This window comes from Emys orbicularis, chromosome 5 (genome assembly GCF_028017835.1).
Source record: "Emys orbicularis isolate rEmyOrb1 chromosome 5, rEmyOrb1.hap1, whole genome shotgun sequence".
Taxonomy (NCBI): domain Eukaryota; kingdom Metazoa; phylum Chordata; order Testudines; family Emydidae; genus Emys; species Emys orbicularis.
In genome coordinates, this window is record NC_088687.1 from 32,139,250 (window position 1) to 32,158,728 (window position 19,479).

General features: G+C 40.6%; 1 protein-coding gene across 5 annotated transcripts in view; it reads left to right on the forward strand.

Annotated features, from left to right (window-relative positions):
- The window catches only part of LEF1 (lymphoid enhancer binding factor 1), a 94,274-nt gene that overhangs the window by 68,073 nt on the left and 6,722 nt on the right, over positions 1-19,479 (forward strand). For 3 of the 5 annotated variants that reach the window (XM_065405852.1, XM_065405853.1, XM_065405850.1), the window contains 2 exons: positions 3,167-3,274; positions 9,389-9,437. In XM_065405852.1, coding sequence (XP_065261924.1) covers positions 3,167-3,274; positions 9,389-9,437 — 157 coding nt within the window. Of the gene's footprint in view, positions 1-3,166; positions 3,275-9,388; positions 9,438-10,122; positions 10,158-19,479 lie in introns of those variants that run through there. The other 2 variants (XM_065405854.1, XM_065405851.1) reach the window with 1 other exon arrangement.

Genomic DNA, 19,479 nt, shown 5'->3' on the forward strand with positions numbered 1-19,479 from the left:
TCATGTCTACTCTATAGTGGAATTAGAATTTATCTATAGATTATGATGGCTCCTAATACCTATCTTTAAAAAAAAAAAAAAAAAAAAAGCCCTATTACATTATCTGATGCTTTGTTTTATGCCCATAAAAGCCAGGAAATGCAGCCTTAAGGCTGCAAATCTAGGCTATCATTCTAGCCTTACTAGCATCGTTATACCTGCCCTCTCAACACCCCCATCACAGTTGGTGACTTTGTGAATGAAGGTCTCTGTTCCAGCTCCAATGTGCATTCTGAACTCTGAATTCTCTTGCTTTCCTGAGTTTTTTTTTTTTAGACCCTGAATTTAAATCCTTGTATATAGTAGTATTAAATGAAACTTTAATTTGAACATGTGTAGCACACTTTCAAGAGATGTGATATGGGAGAACATCTCCTTTATCCAAAGGGGCCTCTGCACTTGTACAAGTAAATCTTCTGCAAGATTTTGAAGTCCAGGCTTTGTTGGATAGTCCAGGAGTCTGAACAATTAAGTCAATGAGAAATGAAACTCCTGCTGCTCTGTCACATCAGAAACAGTTACATGACCTTTAGGAACCAGTGACCCCAGAAAATAAAATGGAATTCCTCGTGCCACTGCACTTTCACCTCCTCCATGTTACATGTAAACTTCCTACTAAGTTTTGAACGGAAAGATGAGCTTCCTTTATTAGAAAGATGTTTTTATTTTCATGGTCATAAGGCAGCTATATTCAATGCATCATTTTGCTATAAACAGCATAATCTTCCCAAAAATGTGTCTATCTTATCTTAAACACTGTTCTAAGCATTTTCACTTTCCGTGCATTGGAGCAGAAATGCCTAAACTGGCAGCTAGTTGAGGTACTCTGACCTTTCTAGTCTAGCCTCTCTTTCTATTGAAAGCTGGCTGCCTTAGTTGTGTCTACCTGCTGCCTGAATGGCGTTCTTTGTGTGGAATTTGTTCCCTAGCTGTTACTTTCCTTTTACTGGGTGTCCCAGATTGACTGACTGCTCAGATGTAAAAGACTAACATTATTTATTCTGGAATAGTCCGTGCTCTTTGGAGAGTATTGAGATACCATGCATTTAGCTTGGTAGAAAGCCATCAATAGGCTAGATTGTTATGCTTTCAACAACATATTGGAACTTGCCAAGTTAAAACCAAACCTTTACTGTGCATCTTTGACATAAGTGTCAAAAAGAAAGACATTAAAAGGGGACACTCTTGACCTGAAAACCTAGTCGTTTGTTAAAAGTAGTTAGAAGCAGGAGTGCCCACCTGAAACTGAGTCTCCCTGCTAGTTTGTCACGTCATTATTTTTAAAAACAACTCTTCCATGTTGTGTGAAGAATCCAAACAAACAAGGGAAATGGCTCGTCTGGGGAAAACCATGAACTTGACTCTGCACAAGTTTAACAAGTTATCTAAACTCTTTAGTTCTGAAGTAGAAAAGGGTCGAACATTGACCCCTGTTATCTGGCAGTGCCCCGCAAACTCTGCAGGTTAGATTTTAAAAGTGGGTAATAACAAAGCATCTCTTTTTTTGGCCTTTGGAAATTCACTAATGAAGCTAGGAAAATGGAAAGGAGAAATGTCCTTGTTCCAGTATTTTTAGAAACTTTTCTCTGCACCCAGGAGCCAGCAAAAGACTGGTTTAGTGTTTGCAGGGGGACAGGTCACAGGCAGAGCTGCAGATGCCACTGCAATGCGGAATTGATGGTTACTAGGATGCGCTTGGGCTATCTGGTTGCCTTACTGGTGCAAACTTGCAAAAGTTAATTTTCTATATTTTCATAATGCCTAGGAGTCCCAATCATGGAACAGGATCCCGCTGTGCTAGGCACTGTACAAATACCAAACAAAAAGTCCCTTCCCCAAATAGCTTCTGACGTTCTTTCTGTAATTTCATTTACCAGCCTTCCCGTTGGAGTCGAGCCTATAGAAATATGGATATATTTGTTGCTTTTAAACCTAAGACAGGAGGCTCTCTTGTATTTGAGCCTGACTTAGGCTGTCTCTCCATTGTGGAGAGAGTACTGGCATAGCTATGCCGGCCTTCCCCTGTACTGTAGACGTATGTCCTGTATGCTGATGGGAGGGTTTTTTCCATACATTTAGGAACATCACCCACATTCTCCCATTGACACAGCTGCGCCTGCATTGAGGTTGGCAGGGCCAGCTCCAGGCACCAGCTCAGCAAGCAGGTACTTGGGGCGGCCAAGGGGAAGAGGCGGCACGTCTGGCTCTTCGGCAGCAATTCGGCGGCGGGTCCCTCGGTCCCTCTCGGAGGGAAGGACCTGCCGCCAAAGTGCCACCGAAGAAGAAAGTGGCACAGTGGAGCTGCCACCAAAGTGCCGCCAATCGCGGCTTTTCTTTTTTCTCTCCCCCCCTCCCCCTCCCCGCTGCTTGGGGCAGCAAAAACCCTGGAGCCGGCCCCGTCTGTTGGCATAGCTGTGTCTGTCAGGAGTGTGGCTTTTTCCCCCCACCCTGACCAACGTAGCTATGGCAACCTAATGTCTGAGTGTAGACCAAGCCTTAGGCCTAGTATTAACTTAAAAAAGACCAGTCTAGGTACGTTGCTTGGGGCTGTGAAAAAATTTGCCCCAAGTGCTGGGGTTAGTTGACCTAATCCCTGGAGTAGATGCAGCAAGGTTGATGGAAAAATTCTTCCATTGACCTAGCTACTTCCTTTTGAGAGACAGATTAACTACACTGATGGAAAAACCCCTTCCGTCGATTGTAGGAAGCATCTACACTATGGTGCTATGGGTGCACAGTTTCACTGCTGTAGTGTAGACATACCTTTAATATTTGCACTCAGATATGTGAAATGGAGACGGTTGTGTAAAGGCAAATTTGTTTTATTACCAGTACTGTGGGCTTCTCGTGTGACGGTGGGCAATCATGGCTCCCTGAATAGATTATATGGAGAATCCTGTAGTTGGCATAAACAAATTTTCTCTCGCTCCAGGCAGCTGGCATTTATAATGCTGACAAATGTTCAAATGGTTGGGTAGGAAATGCAAGACCTCATGATCAGTAATGAATTTCTTCTCCACTTGCAGTGAGACAGGACCAAAAAAGGGTCTCAGAAACATTTGTTCATGAGACACATTGCTTGGGTGTGATGTATTTCCTAGTTTAACACTGTTTGTTTTATTTCCAGTGGCATGCTCTCTCCCGTGAAGAACAAGCTAAATATTATGAACTAGCTCGGAAAGAAAGGCAGCTACACATGCAGCTTTACCCAGGCTGGTCTGCAAGAGATAACTATGTAAGTCATTTACTGGATGGATATTTTCAACTAGTGTTTCCTAACTGATTTTTACTTTTAAAAGGCTCTGGGAGGTGGGGTGGTAAAGGGCCATAAAAATTTAGCCTTGTATTTACTTTCCTTTAAGGAAATCTGCTTGCTTGTTGCATTAGTGCTTCTTGTGTCATAATTACAAATTAGTGTAGAACTGAGTGGGTGGAGTAGATAAGAAGCAAAGGGAGTTTAGTCACCTTAAGTCCCTTAGACGTCTCTGAAAATCCTAGCCTAAAATGACAATACATATAGGTGTAAAAGTTTTGGTCTTCACTTTAAACATCCAGGTTTGGAAAACTTTGTAGCCTTAATACTTTCTGACTGATACATTCTGTCTTGAAATGCATGAGCATGATGCCTCATATTTTTGTGAAAGAGGAAACTCAAAGTTCAACATGTAGAATTAATGAATTAAGATTTTTTTTTCTCCCTTAAGATTATCATATATCCTATACAATTTATTGTATTACTACGTATAGTTCTGTGAAAGTAACTCTTTTCAAATTTCACGTGCTGTTTTCCATTTGGTCTTGGCCGATTGCTATCCAAAAATCTTCTTTTGAGAGAACTTCCACAGAATGGACACTTTTATAGGAGAACGTAAAAATCAGTGTGTTTGCGGCAAACTGATCTTTATCTCAAATCTTAAAATTTCCCATTTCTCCAAAAATCCTAAATTATTTTGAAATACCAAATCAAGTTGTCAATGAGGTTTTCAGCATGTGAGGCCACCCTGAGTAAGATCCAAAGTAGAGGAAAAGACTTCTTTACAGTGTTTGATGGGATGTTCCTTCATAAATCTCTTACAATTACATGTACAATGAACGGAAGGAAAATGCAGTTGGCTAAAATCTGGCCCTTGCTCATGCTGCATTCTGGAGTGAATATTCAAAGCTGAGGAGAGAATTTAGCCTTGTGAGAGACAAGCAATTAAATATCAATCTGCTGCTCTGAAAGTGTAGCCTTTTGAATCTGTTATACCTCATGAAGCCTTATCCAAACTGATCTATCGCCCATTGATTGCTGAAAAGGAGGCTCAAAACTTAATTTCATAGTATGTCTGTGCTTGTAACTGCTATAACAGGTCAAAATGTGACCTGGTCAAATGTAACAGGTCAAAACATGAAGCTTGTGTTTCTGTAGGAAGCAGCATCCTAGCCTCCGACTTGAGAGACCAGGGTTTAATTTCCTCCCTGCAACCTGGGATCTTGGTCACTTAGAGAAATGCACTTTATTACACTATCTTACAGGTGTTGGGAGAATAAATATGCTAATGATTGTGTGATGCTCTGATCCTATGGTACTGGAGCTAAATAAAGCTGTTTTTTTTTTAAAAATAGTTTTGGAGCACTAAAAAAGCCTATTTGTGAATTCAGGTTGAATTTGACTCAGATTTTCAACAAGAAAAAACAGAAGAATTTCAAAAGAAAAAATGTTTTGTTTTGACTTTTTTGTGTCTAAACATTGGCCACATTTTGAATTTGAAATCTTCCTATAAATAAAAACCCACACTGGCTGAAAAACACCAGAAAATCGCAAAATAAAGCACTCCAGATGTTTTGAGTCAACTGAAAACAAATACCTAAGATAGCCCATGGCAGCTACAGTTTTCATTATAAACCAGTTTTTCTTAGGGTATTTTTTTTTATTTGTGAGTTAAACTCGGCGGGGGGGGGGGGGGGGGATTCTTAGCAGTGAGGGTGTTAGTCAGGTCAAGTGGCTTCAGGGCTATTATCTTTACCAAAATAAATGGCTTGTTCCCACCTGACTCCCACTCCCACTATGTTAACGCACACTTATTAATTCTTGTAAGCCCTGTCTACAGTAAGAGATTGACCTGTTCCACCTATTAATAGGCTCTTCTGTGCCACTCATCACCATGGTATTTGTGCACCTCACCACAGAACTCTCCTCTTACGGAATATTCCAAGTTGCAGCTGCATCAGGCTCCCTGTTCTGTTGCATGGCCAGCCCAGCAGTACTCCATAGATGAACCAGAGAGCTAGTCAATATCTGTAACAGTGCCTTGGGTAGGAGAACCAGCACCTGTGTGAGGAAATGCTGGCAATAAACTAGTTAACCTAATACACTTGTCCTTTCAACCTGGGCAACTACAAGATATGGGGAGACCATAGGGAAGTTGGGTTTGATGTCTATCTCCAGTGCAGCACCTCCAGATTAATGACTCTCTGTCGGCATTATTTTCAAGCCCAAATCAGAGCATGCTGCTAGCCATTACATTCTGACAGTGAGGCAGAAGTGCCATGTTGAGACTCTCTTGGGTATTTTTGATACTGCAAATAAGGGCACTCCTGTTTTTGGTGTCACCAACTGTTTTGTTTAGTACTCCATCACACTTCTCCGGGTGCATGCATATGATGCAGTATGCTCTTGGACACAAGGTTGCAGTACCTTTTTCTCTTAGAAGAATACAGTTCTGTGTTGCAGAGGTGATGAGCAGAACAGCCCAGCAGAGAGCAGTTTATGACTTAAAATAAATTGCTTCAACAGTGATTCGCTTTTTTTAAATGGTCACTTTGCCTGGTTTTGTTTGAATTGGACTTTAGACTGGTCAATATACATCTAGTACATGAAGTATAAATACCCTTGAATGTTACTATGTTTTGGGGCTATTAATGTACTGGTGGCTGAGTTTTACACAACATACTCCTCCCCCCTCCCGCCCCTCCCCCGTGTGATGCTTTTGTTTTATTTGGGCTCTCTCAGAAATCTCATGAGAAGGAACATTTCACAAGTGCATTGTTTAAGGTGACAAGATCCTTGGCAAAAAAAAATTTCTCATGGTATTCTTGAAAAGACATTGTATTGGGATCCTCGTCAGTAAAGAGGGGGAAATTGCTAGCAAAACTACTTCTGTCATTTGATAACACCATTACGGGAGACCCAAGAAAATAATGTTAACGTAGCAATGTCTGAGCTGCCAGAATTTAATACCATTTTTGGGGAATGCTGACAACTAGCTTTTTCCGAATTTCCTGATCTAATTTCAAATAGTTTTCATCTAGCTTAATACTCCAGTGTATTCATAACTTCACCTCAGATGGCAGGGTCAAACAAAAAAAGGTCTTGCTTTCCTGATATTCCCAAACTGCATGTTGCATCATGACAACTGCTCTGTAAAGAGGCACTCTCTCTAGAGGTATAGGTGGCACAGGTGCTGATGTGCCTTTGGAGCCCTTGAAGTTTGGTTTCGCTCACAAGTTAAGTGTTTGGTCTTGATCTAGCCTCTGGAAGTTTATTCATATCCAGTTATCTGGTGCTATTGGCGCTCTGCTGAGGCCAGGCAAGGAGGTGAACATCGGGAGTGATGCAGGCCAGGATTGGCAGAGTGCTGTGTGGAAACTGGCATAATGTTTGGTAACAGACACTTAACGAATACTAGCTGGGTCATCATATGATCACAGACTTACTTTTCCTCATCATCCCAAGGAGGTTTAGAAGACCAGAGTTTTGATAGCAATGTAGGGCAGGAAAGAAACGCCGCTGAAGGATGTAGAGATGGCAGTTAGAATGGGCTACGGCCAACAGAAGCTAAAATTGGGTGCCTTGCTAAAAATTGAAGCTTTGTAAAAGATCACAGATGAGGCCCTGCCCTCTTTCATATCTGAAGAGGGAAACGGTTAACTCTTGACACATTTTTACTGCGTGGGTTGGCATGACTGGCGTGTGGTCACGTAAGTGCTCATGTAGTGTTAAAGGAAGGCAGGAGTTCTGGTCGCATCTAAAGCCTTTATGGCCTATCCTTAACCATTCTGTTGCATTCAGTGGCTAAAAAAATTGTTGTGATCCTGGGCAAATAATCTAACATTTTATGCCTTCGTTTACACATGTGAAGTAGATATACCTACCATATGTGTATTTGGAATTTAGTGTCTGCAAAAGTGCTTTGAGATACTTGAATGAAGGATCTGATACAAATCAAGAGTTGTTCACCAATCCTTTTGGCTGACCCCTTTACCTATTAACATGAGAGTTTTACACTGCCACTCATCAGTAATATGGTAAACAAAAACTGCATTTGAACTCAATATATTCCAAGCAGGCTTCTGGTATCCTATAGTTGATTTTTAAAATGTCTTAGGCCTGGTCTATGCTAAAAAGTTAGGTCAACTCAGGTACATCACTCTGGGGTGTAAAAATCCACATCCCTGAGCAATGTAGTTAAGCCGCCCCCCCGCCCCACCCCGATGTAGACAGTGCTAGGTCAACAGAAGAATTCTTCCATTGACTAAGCTACCACCTCTTGGGGAAATGGATTACCTACGCCACCAGGAGAACCCTTCCTGTCTGCATAGGTAGTGTCTACACTGAAGCGCTACATGGTGCAGCAGCGAAGCTGTGCCATTGTAGCATTTCAAGTGTAGACAAGACCTGATTTGCAAGAAGGGGTTCCGTGTAAATATGTCCCTATTCAGATGGACTAGCTATACCTACCTTTTTTTTAATATTATGCCACTACTTATCAATCCATCAGGTAGCAGAAAGCAAATTAGCCCTGGTTAAAAGTAGTACAACTTTTTATAGCAGATTACCTCAATTAGAAGATAACTCTGTTTTACTTTAGATTCCCCTAATTTGAATTGAAAACTACATATTACCTTGTATTTATGTATAGCATCTTTGCTTTGGGATCCTTCAGAATTAATCTATATAATAAAGTATTTTGTCCATCACTGAAATGTAGCTGACTAGGAGATGGAACACTTACTCACTGTCAACCGTTGGATGTATAAGAATACTGTAGCCAATTGAAATGGCATTCGTGAGTGAACAGCAATACTGATGACCACAATTTGACTGGCATGATCGTGGAGAGCTTCAAAGGAGTAATCCTTTCTCTCAATGCCAAGAACACAAATGTTGGATGCACTTATGTAACAAAAGTTGTTCCAGACAGAATGTCATACTGTTGGAAAATAACTCAATCTATTATGGTGCATATAAATGCATGTCATTATGTTTCAGAGGTAACATTCCTCAGGCCTGGTCTACACTGGGATGGGGGAGGGGGAATCGATCTAAGTTACGCAACTTCAGCTACGTGAATAACGTAGCTGAAGTCAACGTACTTAGAGCTACTTACGCGGTGTCTTCGCTGTGGTAGGTCGACTGCTGACGCTCCCCCATTGACTCCGCCTACGCTTCTCGCTCCAGTGGAGTACCAGAGTCGACGGGAGAGCGCTCGGCAGTCGATTTATCGCGTCTTCATTAGATTGATCGTCTTCACTGGATTCATCGCTCCGGAGGTAAATGTAGACATGCCCTCAGTTAACCCCACATCTAGATGAGTGGGGCAGTTCATGGCTCTTTGAGCTATTGTTTCAGGCTCTTTGCAAACTCAGAGACCATGCTGCGTGAATTTTATACTTGGTTCATGGTTTTTAAAAGGTTATCTTTGCAAGCACAAGGACTAGCAATTTTTAATGAAAATTTAGTTTCTGGAACACAACTCTGCTCCAAGGGTGGCTTCTATGGCAAATTGTTCAGCCTCATGACACACAGGGCCTTGATTTTTACAGTTAACATACTGGAACAAACTTTCCCTGAGTGATTTATAACAGGAGGGCAAGTTTAGTTGCCAACTATTTCTGCACCTGGAAAACCCTTCTGTTGGTGTCACATAAGACTGTTTCTTTCCTATTAGATTCTAAGATGATATATGAAGGCATCTTAGGACTGTAAATTATGGCACTGACCTAGTGTTTCTACATCAGCAAGAAAATATTTCTGCTGGTGGTCTACCTGGGACCAAATAATGCTGGCAAATGCTAGGTGTCTAGACTTGTCACATTTTAAAAAAATGCATTCTAAGGCCCTTGCACATGTTTCTCCATAAGCATGAAAAGGGTAAAACTGTGGCTACAGTTGGAACAGCTAGAAGAAATGCGAGATTGGGTTTTAACTACATTGAAAATGCTATTGCTTCAATGCCACTTTCTCACAATATCCTCAGATTTGGGGTGTTATGCAAAGAATTCATTTAATGGTTATTGGGTGGAGGTGACAAAGGAAAAATAAGTCTATATATAGAATGGTATGGTAAAATCATCTATCTTCCAGGGGAAGAAAAAGAAGAGGAAGAGAGAAAAGCTACAGGAGTCAACGGCAGGTATGTTGAGAGTGGCTGGCTCTCTTGTTTTGTTTTTGTTTTATTTTCCACGTCACATGTAGAATCTTACACACACACACACACACACACACACACACACACACACACACACACACACACACACACACACACACTCTTACTGTTCCATGTCAGAACACTTTCACTTGCTTCACCTCTTTTTATATTTAAAATATTTTATTTTGAATGTGAGTGACTAAACATGCATCAAATATGCATTTTCACTCAGATAGAAACTGAGTATTTTCACTTTGGATGAACTTATCCATTGCCACCTTTATTGTCTTCTTTTGCTTGTTTATTTCCTTTATGCCCATTTCCCTATCCTACTTAGACCAAAGAAAGTGTGTCAGACCCGTGATTATTTGACACTAAATAATCCTTTCATGTAACTTGAGTAGCCACTGTAGTATTTCCATTGTGTTTTTTACATTTTAGTTTTTGTACACTAACAGCTGCCTTATAGGCTGGCTCAAAGCATCAGTGAGGTCTCTTCTTTTCTTTTCCTTTTACTTGAAAAATATATTTAAAAAAACAACAAAATGGCTGGTATAAGAACCATAAAAAAAGAACAAAACAAATTATATAATATTGTAGCATAAAACTTATTTGGAATGTGCAAAAACTCTTCAATGGAAATTTGTTAAAGAACAACAATCTTCTACAGGTACAGGTCCCAGAATGACAGCTGCCTACATCTGAAGCATGGTAAGAACATCTCTAAAGCTTTACTGCTAAAATTCAGTTGTAAAAGAGACACTCTTGTAAAACTACTTAGATTTAATTCTACAATTAAATCTAAATTTAGCACAAATTATAGAAATACCATATCCCAAAGAAACCTTGTTTTGATTATTGATGGTTTTTATACCGGCTATGTATTAGAGATTTACCATCTCCCTTTTCTTTTTTACATTTTTCAAACAGACCATACCTCACTGACTAGCTGCAAGTCTGCCTGTGAAGCACAGGGATGGCTTTATTAAGCAATATAAACCCTTTCAGCCAGCACACCACACAAAATTCATAAACGGCAGGTTAGAGTTGTGCTTTGTAGCACTGCAATTAACTTGTTGCTGACTTCAAGATGCTGGTTGGCTGGGTGCACTGGTTTGCTTTTTCTCATAGTCTTATACTTTAATTGAAAATGATTCATAAACACTAACAAAAAGCGAGGTATAAGAAAATAGACTATTTCAGCTATTAAGAATTTTTCTCCCGTGATGATTGGGCTAAGTCTCAGTTTCTTTGTTTGTTTTAAATTTCAATTTCTGTTCTCCATTTTAGAGATTAGAGATTCTTCTCTCTTCATCTCGCTCTCCAAGGGTAGATCACTATTAATTTACACAATGAATAGCCATTAAAGGTATCTGATATGCTTATCAGTATAGACTCTACCACAGCAGAATTTTTGTTTCTCTTTGTGCTAGAAGGACGTTCAGCTTCCTCCTCTGTAATGAGATCCATTTATGGAGGACACCGAGTCAGTTGAAATATTTCATTTTCACAATCTAATTAGCCCAGATTGTACCTACAAAAGTCCTCAAGTGTTTTAGGCACTATAACAAAGTTAAATACTAATATGGACAGGTCCTGCAGAGCAGTGACTCACCAGCCACTGCATGCCCTCTCATGGCTGGGCTTGGCAGGATCACCTCCTCTGTCGCCGCCTCCTTACAGCCTCTTTGGCCCTGCAGAGGTCTGCTTATTCTCAGGACTCAGCCCGCTGGCAGGTCACTTAGTCTCTCCCCACCAGGGTAACAAAGTACAACTGACAAATGGAATTCAATGACCTTATGTTGGGTTTTTGGCCCCTAATCCTGAGTCCAGTGGTCCTTCCACTTTCTTGTCTCAGGGCTTCCAGTAGTCTTTATATCTTGCATCAGGAGGTTTCACACCACCTTCCTTGGTTTGGGGAGAGGAACACAGGTCCCCCCAACCTCTCTGGGTTCTGGTCCTGGTCCCAAGGTCTGCTCCTTCCAACTCCTTGCTGTCCCTGGGTTCTTCCTATCTTGGTCTGTTCCTAGGCCCTTTTGCCCAACTCCTTTCTGGCTCTGGTAGTGAGCGACACTGCCCAGAGCATCTGGTTCTTGCCCTTTTATCCACCCCTGTAGTTTTAGTCTCTCTCCTGACTAATTCAGAGTTTCTTTCTCAGGAGAGGGCCTACTCCCCTGGGCTTCTTTCCCCCTTTGCCCTGAAACCTTCTCTTTATATTAACCACAAAGCTCCTCCCCTACATATTCGCCTTAATTGAGCCTGACATGCCCTGTAGTTGCTAATTGAGCTCACCAATGCCCCTTAACCCTTTCATTGCCAGTGTGGGATCTGAATCACATTCCAGGTCCCTTCTCTCTCTCCCTCCTCCTGAAAAACTCTTGGCTACAGAAAGAAAATGTGTGTAGCTACTAAATCTTCTATTGTTTGTTTCCATGGCTGACTTCACGCTTTGAAAGTAGCCAGTAAAACTGTTATCTATTGGATGTACAGCTGCTTGTGCTCTACCAGAGGAATACAAGCTAAGCTACTCTATTTCCCCTGTGCTATATGCCACTCAGAATACAACTCGCTACCCTTCTGCATGTTATGCTGTCATGTTATTCAGTCTAAACTGGGTTGTGTTGAAGAGCTATTTGTTGTTTTCAATAGTGAAATCTGAGGGGTGTGGTTTGGTTGAAATGAATAGAGTGGGGGGAAATATACAAGTAAATGTATAGGTTGGATGTTTTGCCTTTTATGCAAAATTTCAGAAAATCTGACCTGGACCCCTTTCTATAGTAAACTTTATTAGAGTCTGCACAGCAAATATTGTTCTGATGTCAGATTTGTCAAAAGTAAACGTGAATGCCTTGGGTATTAGACTCAGTACCTCTGTCATAACTATAAAGGGAAGGGTAACAGCTCTCTTGTGTACAGTGCCATAAAATCCCTCCTGGCCAGAGACTCCAAAATCCTTTTACCTGTAAAGGGTTAAGAAGCTCGGGTAACCTGGCTGACACCTGACCCAAAGGACCAATAAGGGGACAAGATACTTTCAAATCTTGGGGGGGGGGAAGGCTTTTGTTTGTGCTCTTTGTTTTGGGGGTTGTTCGCTCTTGGGACTGAGAGGGACCAGACATCAATCCAGGTTCTCCACATCTTTCTAAACAAGTCTCTCATATTTCAAACTTGTAAGTAAACAGCCAGGCAAGGCGTGTTAGTTTTTATCTTTGTTTTCTCAACTTGTAAATGTACCTTTTACTAGAGTGTTTATCTTTGTTTGCTGTACTTTGAACCTGAGACTAGAGGGGGGTCCTCTGAGCTCTTTAAGTTTGATTACCCTGTAAAGTTATTTTCCATCCTGATTTTACAGAGATGATTTTTACCTTTTTCTTTAATTAAAAGCCTTCTTTTTAAGAACCTGATTGATTTTTCCTTGTTTTTAGATCCAAGGGGGTTGGATCTGTATTCACCAGGAGTTGGTGAAAGGAAGGAGGGGGGATGGTTAATTTCTCCTTGTTTTAAGATCCAAGGGGTTTGGATCTGTATTCACCAGGGAATTGGTGAAGGTCTCTCGAGGCTACCCAGGGAAGGGAATTAGCTTTGGGATGGTGGCAGCGGACCAGATCTAAGCTGGTAGTTAAGCTTAGAAGTCTTCATGCAGGCCCCCACATTTGTACCCTAAAGTTCAAAGTGGGGAAGCAGCCTTGACAACCTCCTTCCTTGCAGTCTCTAAATACAAGTTTTATTGAGTACTATGCTAAAACACATGCTCTGTACCATGCATAAAAACAGGCTCATTCTTTGTTAGAAACTCATCTGCAAGCAAGTCCTGTTGCTTATTCATCTGAAATCCTCTTCTCTGAGACTTCACTACTATTTGTAGAGATGATTTATATAGTGAAAAAGCTCATGACTGCAAGTGGAGGAACAAGAAGTGGGAACAGATTGATGCCTAAACAGCAAAAATCATATCTATGTATCCCTAATGATAAAACAGAAAAAGGAGCCTCTAGTAAATATTGTCAATTGTATTGAAATTGAAAATACTTAGGAAGGGTCCCTTTTTTGCAGATTATATGCATCTAGATCATGTGGAACTAGTCTACTTTTATTATGCAGGTATAGCAGGTAGGATGGTTCTTGCTATTTTCATGGAATCATTTGCCCAGTAAGAGAACAGTGGTGGTCCAGATATTAAAATTGGGAAATACAAACCATGACACTTCTCAGCATGTGAATAATATCCTACTTGGCTCAACCTTTATCTCCTTGCCAAATTTAATAAAAATGTCATGTACATGGTTTAATCTTGGGCTTTAGAGTTATGATAAAACTGATCTTTTGACTTACTATCATCACAGGTCCAAATTTATACCCTTTCTGAATTCTTGTAGATGGGCAAAATACTTAAGTGGTTAAAATCTGTTAACGTGTAGGACTTATCAAACTTCAATATATTCCACTCAGTTAAAAGCTCTTGAACACTGGGAAATTTTCAGTTTTTCTTGGATTGCTTTGATTCTCAGAACAGATGCTCTGCCTCAAGTGAATTATTTGTGTTTGGAATATTTTTATGAACTCTGTCGATAACAAAGAGAATGTTCTTACTAGCTGAAATAGAAGTGGATGAATGTGTTGCAAGTGTTTGTGTTTTTCCCTAACTGGCGTGGGAAGTGTTATAATACCTGTCTATCCTCACGCAGTTTGTAACATGGAATTTGAGAATGGTAGATATCTTTTTCTCCATTGGAGCTAGGCTGTCTTGTTTGTTCTGTGCAGGTAGCTTTTTTTGAATGACACTTGTTGATACAGTGATTGTGTGTGATTATAAGGGCAGTGCAAATATGTTCCAGTGAGAGATACGAATGGGCAGACTGATTCAGAAAACATAAGTCCCCCAAACGTAAAATAACGGATGTTTACTTTGAAGGCTAGGATAGGGATCCTTTCCACAGGGCTGGCTCCAGGCACCAGCCCAGCAAGCAGGTGCTTGGGTCGGCCAAGGGGAAGGGGTGGCACATCGGGCTGTTCTGCGGCAATTCGGAGGCGGGTCCCTCTCGGAGGGAAGCATCTGCTACCTAATTACCACCGCGTTCTTCGGCACGGTGGAGCTGCCGCTGGAGTGCCACCGCTCGCAATTGCGGCTTCCCCCCCCCCCCCCCCCCACTGCTTGGGGCGGCAAAAACCCTGGAGCCGGTCCTGCCTTTCCACACCCAGTCCAGGGTATATTTTTCCTACAATAGGCATCAGTTTCCTTAATATACTACAATGTCCACAATAGGGCTGTTGCAGTCTACTGGCCAGACCTTTCTGAAATAAGTCTCCTGGACTTCCCTGGGGATGAGCGATGATAATGCATTTGGGAGTGCCCTTAAAATGAGATTCACTAAAGGGTCTGAGATCTGAAGATCTCAGAGAAGCAAAAAGTGCTAAATTGGCACACCACACACCATCTCTACAAATGTAAGGAGTCCATTGGAGGTCAGAGGGCAAGTGGTCAGGGCTCTGAGGATAAACAGAAATTAGTAGGGGGAGGGAGCAAAGAGAGAATCCATAGGTCTAAACAGTGGAGATCAGCCTGAGACTTCTGTACTAAGGGGAGTGTAGTTGAAAGAAGGATGAGATGGGGGAGGGGTTAGAAGAAGACACATTCAAAGAGAGATGGGTTAAGGCAGTGGTTCTCAATCAGGGGTACGCAGAGGTCTTCTGGGGGTACATCAACTCATCTAGATATTTGCCTAGTTTTACAACAGGCTACATTAAAAATCACCAGCAAAGTCAGTACAAACTGAGATTTCATACAATGACTTGTTTATACTGCTCTATATACGATACACTGAAATGTAAGTACAATATTTATATTCCAATTGATTTATAATTATATGGTAAAAATGAGAAAGTCAGCAATTTTTCAGTAATAGTGTGCTGTGGCACCTTTTTGTATTTTTGTCTGATTTGTAAGCAAGTAGTTTTGCTGAAGCTTGCGGGGGAGGGGGGGTACACAAGACAAATTAGACTCCTGAAAGGGGTACAGTAGTTTGGAAAGGTTGAGAGCCACTGAGTTAAGGTATATGGAAAGGTGTGCCCACACGTGTTTGAGTGTATCCGAGTTAAGCCAGGGCCTCAAACTTTTTGCTCATCCATCATTTAATGAGAACTAATCGCTTTACGAGTTGCTCACCTCTCCACATGTGAACACCCGTAAACTTGTTACTGCTCCACTGTTGGTGATTTAAAGTTAGTTTTCATTTGAAACCCTGCTTCATGCTGACCTGTCTGCTGCATGAGACTTGGAGATTGGATTCTGACTAAGCTTAATAAAGTTGTTTGAAAATGATATGCTGCAATGCTGAGCTCAGTGCCTGGCAATCCAGTGTTTGGAAACTACTCTGTGATCCTCAAATGCATATGGTGAATTTCAAAGCATTACAGAATTGTCTCCAAACATATTTTGGTGGCGGTGTTGGTGGTGGTTTTAAGCAAATATTGCTTAACACAGCATCAAAAATATTGCTTATTTGTTGGAAAAACACTTTTTTTCTAGAATCAATCTAAAGGTGCCATATGACTTGCCAATGGTAAAAGTAGCATTTTTGGTGGGGAGGGTGGCTTCAGATCAATGAATTGATAATGAAAAGGTCACTTTTGGGGGGGGAGGGCAGGGCAAGGCAGCTTGTATACTCTGAATGCAAGCATCCTTAGCAAACCCATAAATGGCAGCAACTTCTGTACAGGAAGTGGAGATTTCAGATTCTTTTGACAGAATCAAACAAGCTGCTTTTTCTCATTATGAACTGAAGAACTACTTCTAAATTGCTGGAAAGGTGCAACTAAAAAACACTTACAAAAAATCCCACTCTAGATTATTACACTGAAATGTGGAAATATTTAACTTGACATATACAAGAACTGCAACTGGCATATCACTTAATGATTTGCACCTTGCCATATGTCAAGTTCTCAGCTAGTTAAGGAGTGATAAAGTAATTAGAAATAAAGCTGGGAGAATTAAATATATCCTTATTTGCAGTTTTCAACAATTTGGCAGGACTAGCATTTAATTTAGTTCAGCAGCACTCTCAAATATGAGAAGAAAACCTGAATAATTTTTATTTACAATCAAAACACTTATTTTTTGAGGCTTATTTTGATTATTATTTTTTTTTGTGAGGCTTAAGTAGAAGACTAATTATTTTACATTTAAGTATCTATTCCCTTACAGGAATATTGGAGCCAAATTCTATTAAAAAAGGATGAGATTTTGAATAGCTGGTAACTAATGAATCCAAAACTAAAGTTTATTTCTAAGCAGTAGTGGAAATGAGTGAGACGGTGACCAGAACAATGTGAACTAGACCAAACCTACTGCCATAAATAATATAATACGTGAAAAAGAACTTGGTCAGATGACTGCAGTTTACCAGGTAGTTTCCTGGCCGATGTCATGTAGAAACATAAAGATGAAGTACACATCTTATTGCTTGTCTGGTAAAGCTCTTTAAATTGCTGGTAGATTAGTAAAAAATAAAAGCAATCCAGTGACAGATTGGAGAGTTCAGTAAGCAGAGTGTGGAGAACATCAAAAATGTGACCCCGGATGTGTTAATGTGTCAGGAGTTGGGAGTGGGAGTAATTCCAGTTTTATTTACTTTAACGCTTATAAATTTCCTTTGGCTCACATAGTTATTCTAGTAAAGTGTGTTTGGACATAGGCAAGGTGGCTGGCAGCAAAAGTGTTTTTGAGGTGTAAACATTGTGACCCTGTATGCTATCTGGCAGAGAAGCAAGAGAGTGTTCACTCTAGTATATCTTATCAATACCCTAAGCTATAATAGTGAAAATAATTACCCTGCCACTTTCCCTTAAAAATAGCAATATGACTACTGCAGTGAATCTAAGTCTTAAGTGACCAGCAAAGTGCATGGTCTCCTCTGGTGCTTTATGATGTATAAAGCTTATTTGCATTTTTAAAAAAATCTGTTACCACATGAGAAATTAGGTCTTGTCTACCCTGGAAGCTCTCTGATGGCTGGAGAACTAGGGTAATGATGACATCATGTTTTGAGAGAGTGAGTGTTTTTGTTGAAACAGGTGTTAATATCAGGGACTAACATTTTGGAAATACCTATAGGTATCTTTTGTTGAAGCTTCAAAGAATGTGTAAAAGCACACATGGACTTAATGTATACAGCAGGTCTGCCAGAAAACCAAGGGGAGATCAGTTTTGATAGTGACATTTCTAATGTGAAAGACAAACAAGAAGGAAAGTCTCCTCCCTTCAAGTGTTCATACATTACGAAGAAACAAAAAAGACAAACTTTTTTTTTTTTTAAATTGTCCTTTTCAGGTTACATGTAGAGAATACGGTGACACCTATTGGGAGAGATGAGGAATAGAACATTCTTCTACTTACCTTTTGGCATTAGATTACAAAACCAGTAGATTCCAGAATAAACCTGTTAAGTTTTTGTGCCATGTCTCCATCTGTTACCTAGGGCATAGTGTGTGGTTTTGTTTGTTTGATTTTTTTTTTAAGGGAACATTGGCAGGTGAATCTAGGGTGAACATATAAATTTTCTAAACTTTTTTACAAATGTTAGGTCAAAGTGATTCCATGGATTTAAACTATTAAGATGATTGGTATTGAAATCCCAACCTGCAATATTTGCAACCCACATACTCTACTACAAGAGCTAGAAAGTGAAATCAGATGAGCTATACACAAGTGAAACTGACTTGTCCCTGTTCATGCTCCAAATTTATGAAGTCCAAAAAGTAAGTAAATCAGTGTTGACTATTTAGCATCAACATTTTTAATTAATAAAACAAAACCCTGTTTCAAAGGAAACTTCTGTGAGGCAGGAGTTGTTTTACAAGACCTTGAAATCCCCTCCATAGAAAATATTTTTTAAAAACCACCTTTTAAGGTGGTGTTGGAGTGAGGGAGGGAATGTGAAACTTTTGCTCTAATTTTGACCTTTGGGAAGAAGGGGAGTTGGAGGGGGAAGGCTGCTGGTAGTCCACCTCCACCCCTGCTCAGAATTGCATGGTTTAGTGAATTTAGCACCGACAGGCAACTGAAGTTCTGAGTAGGAGCCTTGTGTTGAGGACGGAAATTCTGTTTTAAGATTTCAGTTCAAATCAGAATGAAACTTGAAAATTTCAGCATTCTCCTTTACAAAACTAAAAAAGTCATATCAAAATATTTTGTCCTAAAAATGTTCAAAACATCCTGTTTTGACATTCAGAATTTTTTTCTTTTTTTCCCCTCCTGAAATGAATTTTTGGGCAAATCATGAAGCATTTCAGTTTCAATGGAACTGCATATTCCAACAGAATATGGTTCTATTGATTCTCCGACCAGCTCTAGTCCTGAGTTCTATTCCCCCTCTACCACTGGCTGGCATTTTATAGTACTTTGCACTTGGGAAACACACTTTAACATTTTGTAGCAAGTAAAACATGAAAACCACCATCTTGCACATAAGCAACCTGAGGCTGAGGTTTTTACTTAGCAGAGTGACCTCTACCAATTGTTAACTGAACCAGTCTCCTGAGCCTGATCTGGTACTTAAACAAACAACTAGCGCTCGCTGCCCCCCAGACAAGTCTATTTAATCTTTGATCCTCTCCCCAGTTTAAAGTCTTCGACCATGAGCAAAAATCTGAAGGTGTACAGGGTTAAGACTTCCACAGCCACACGTATAGGTAGGGCCTTACCAAATTCACAGTCCATTTGGTCAATTTCATGGCCAGAGGGCTTTAAAATTGCTGAGTTTCACATTTTCAGATGTTTACATCTGAAAGCTAACAATGTTGTAACTGGTTTCAGAGTAGCAGCCCTAACTGTGGGAGTCCTGACCCAAAAAAGGGTCAGGGGGGGGGCAGGGGTGTCGCAAAGCTGTGGGGGGGAGGGGTCACGGGATTGCCACCCTCACTTCTGCGCTGCCTTCAGAGTTGAGCTCTCAGAAGCCATGGAGCTTCCTGAAGCCAGGGGAGGTTTCTGGAGGTGGGTCTGATCTCCCCTGTGCTGCTGCTGGGAGCA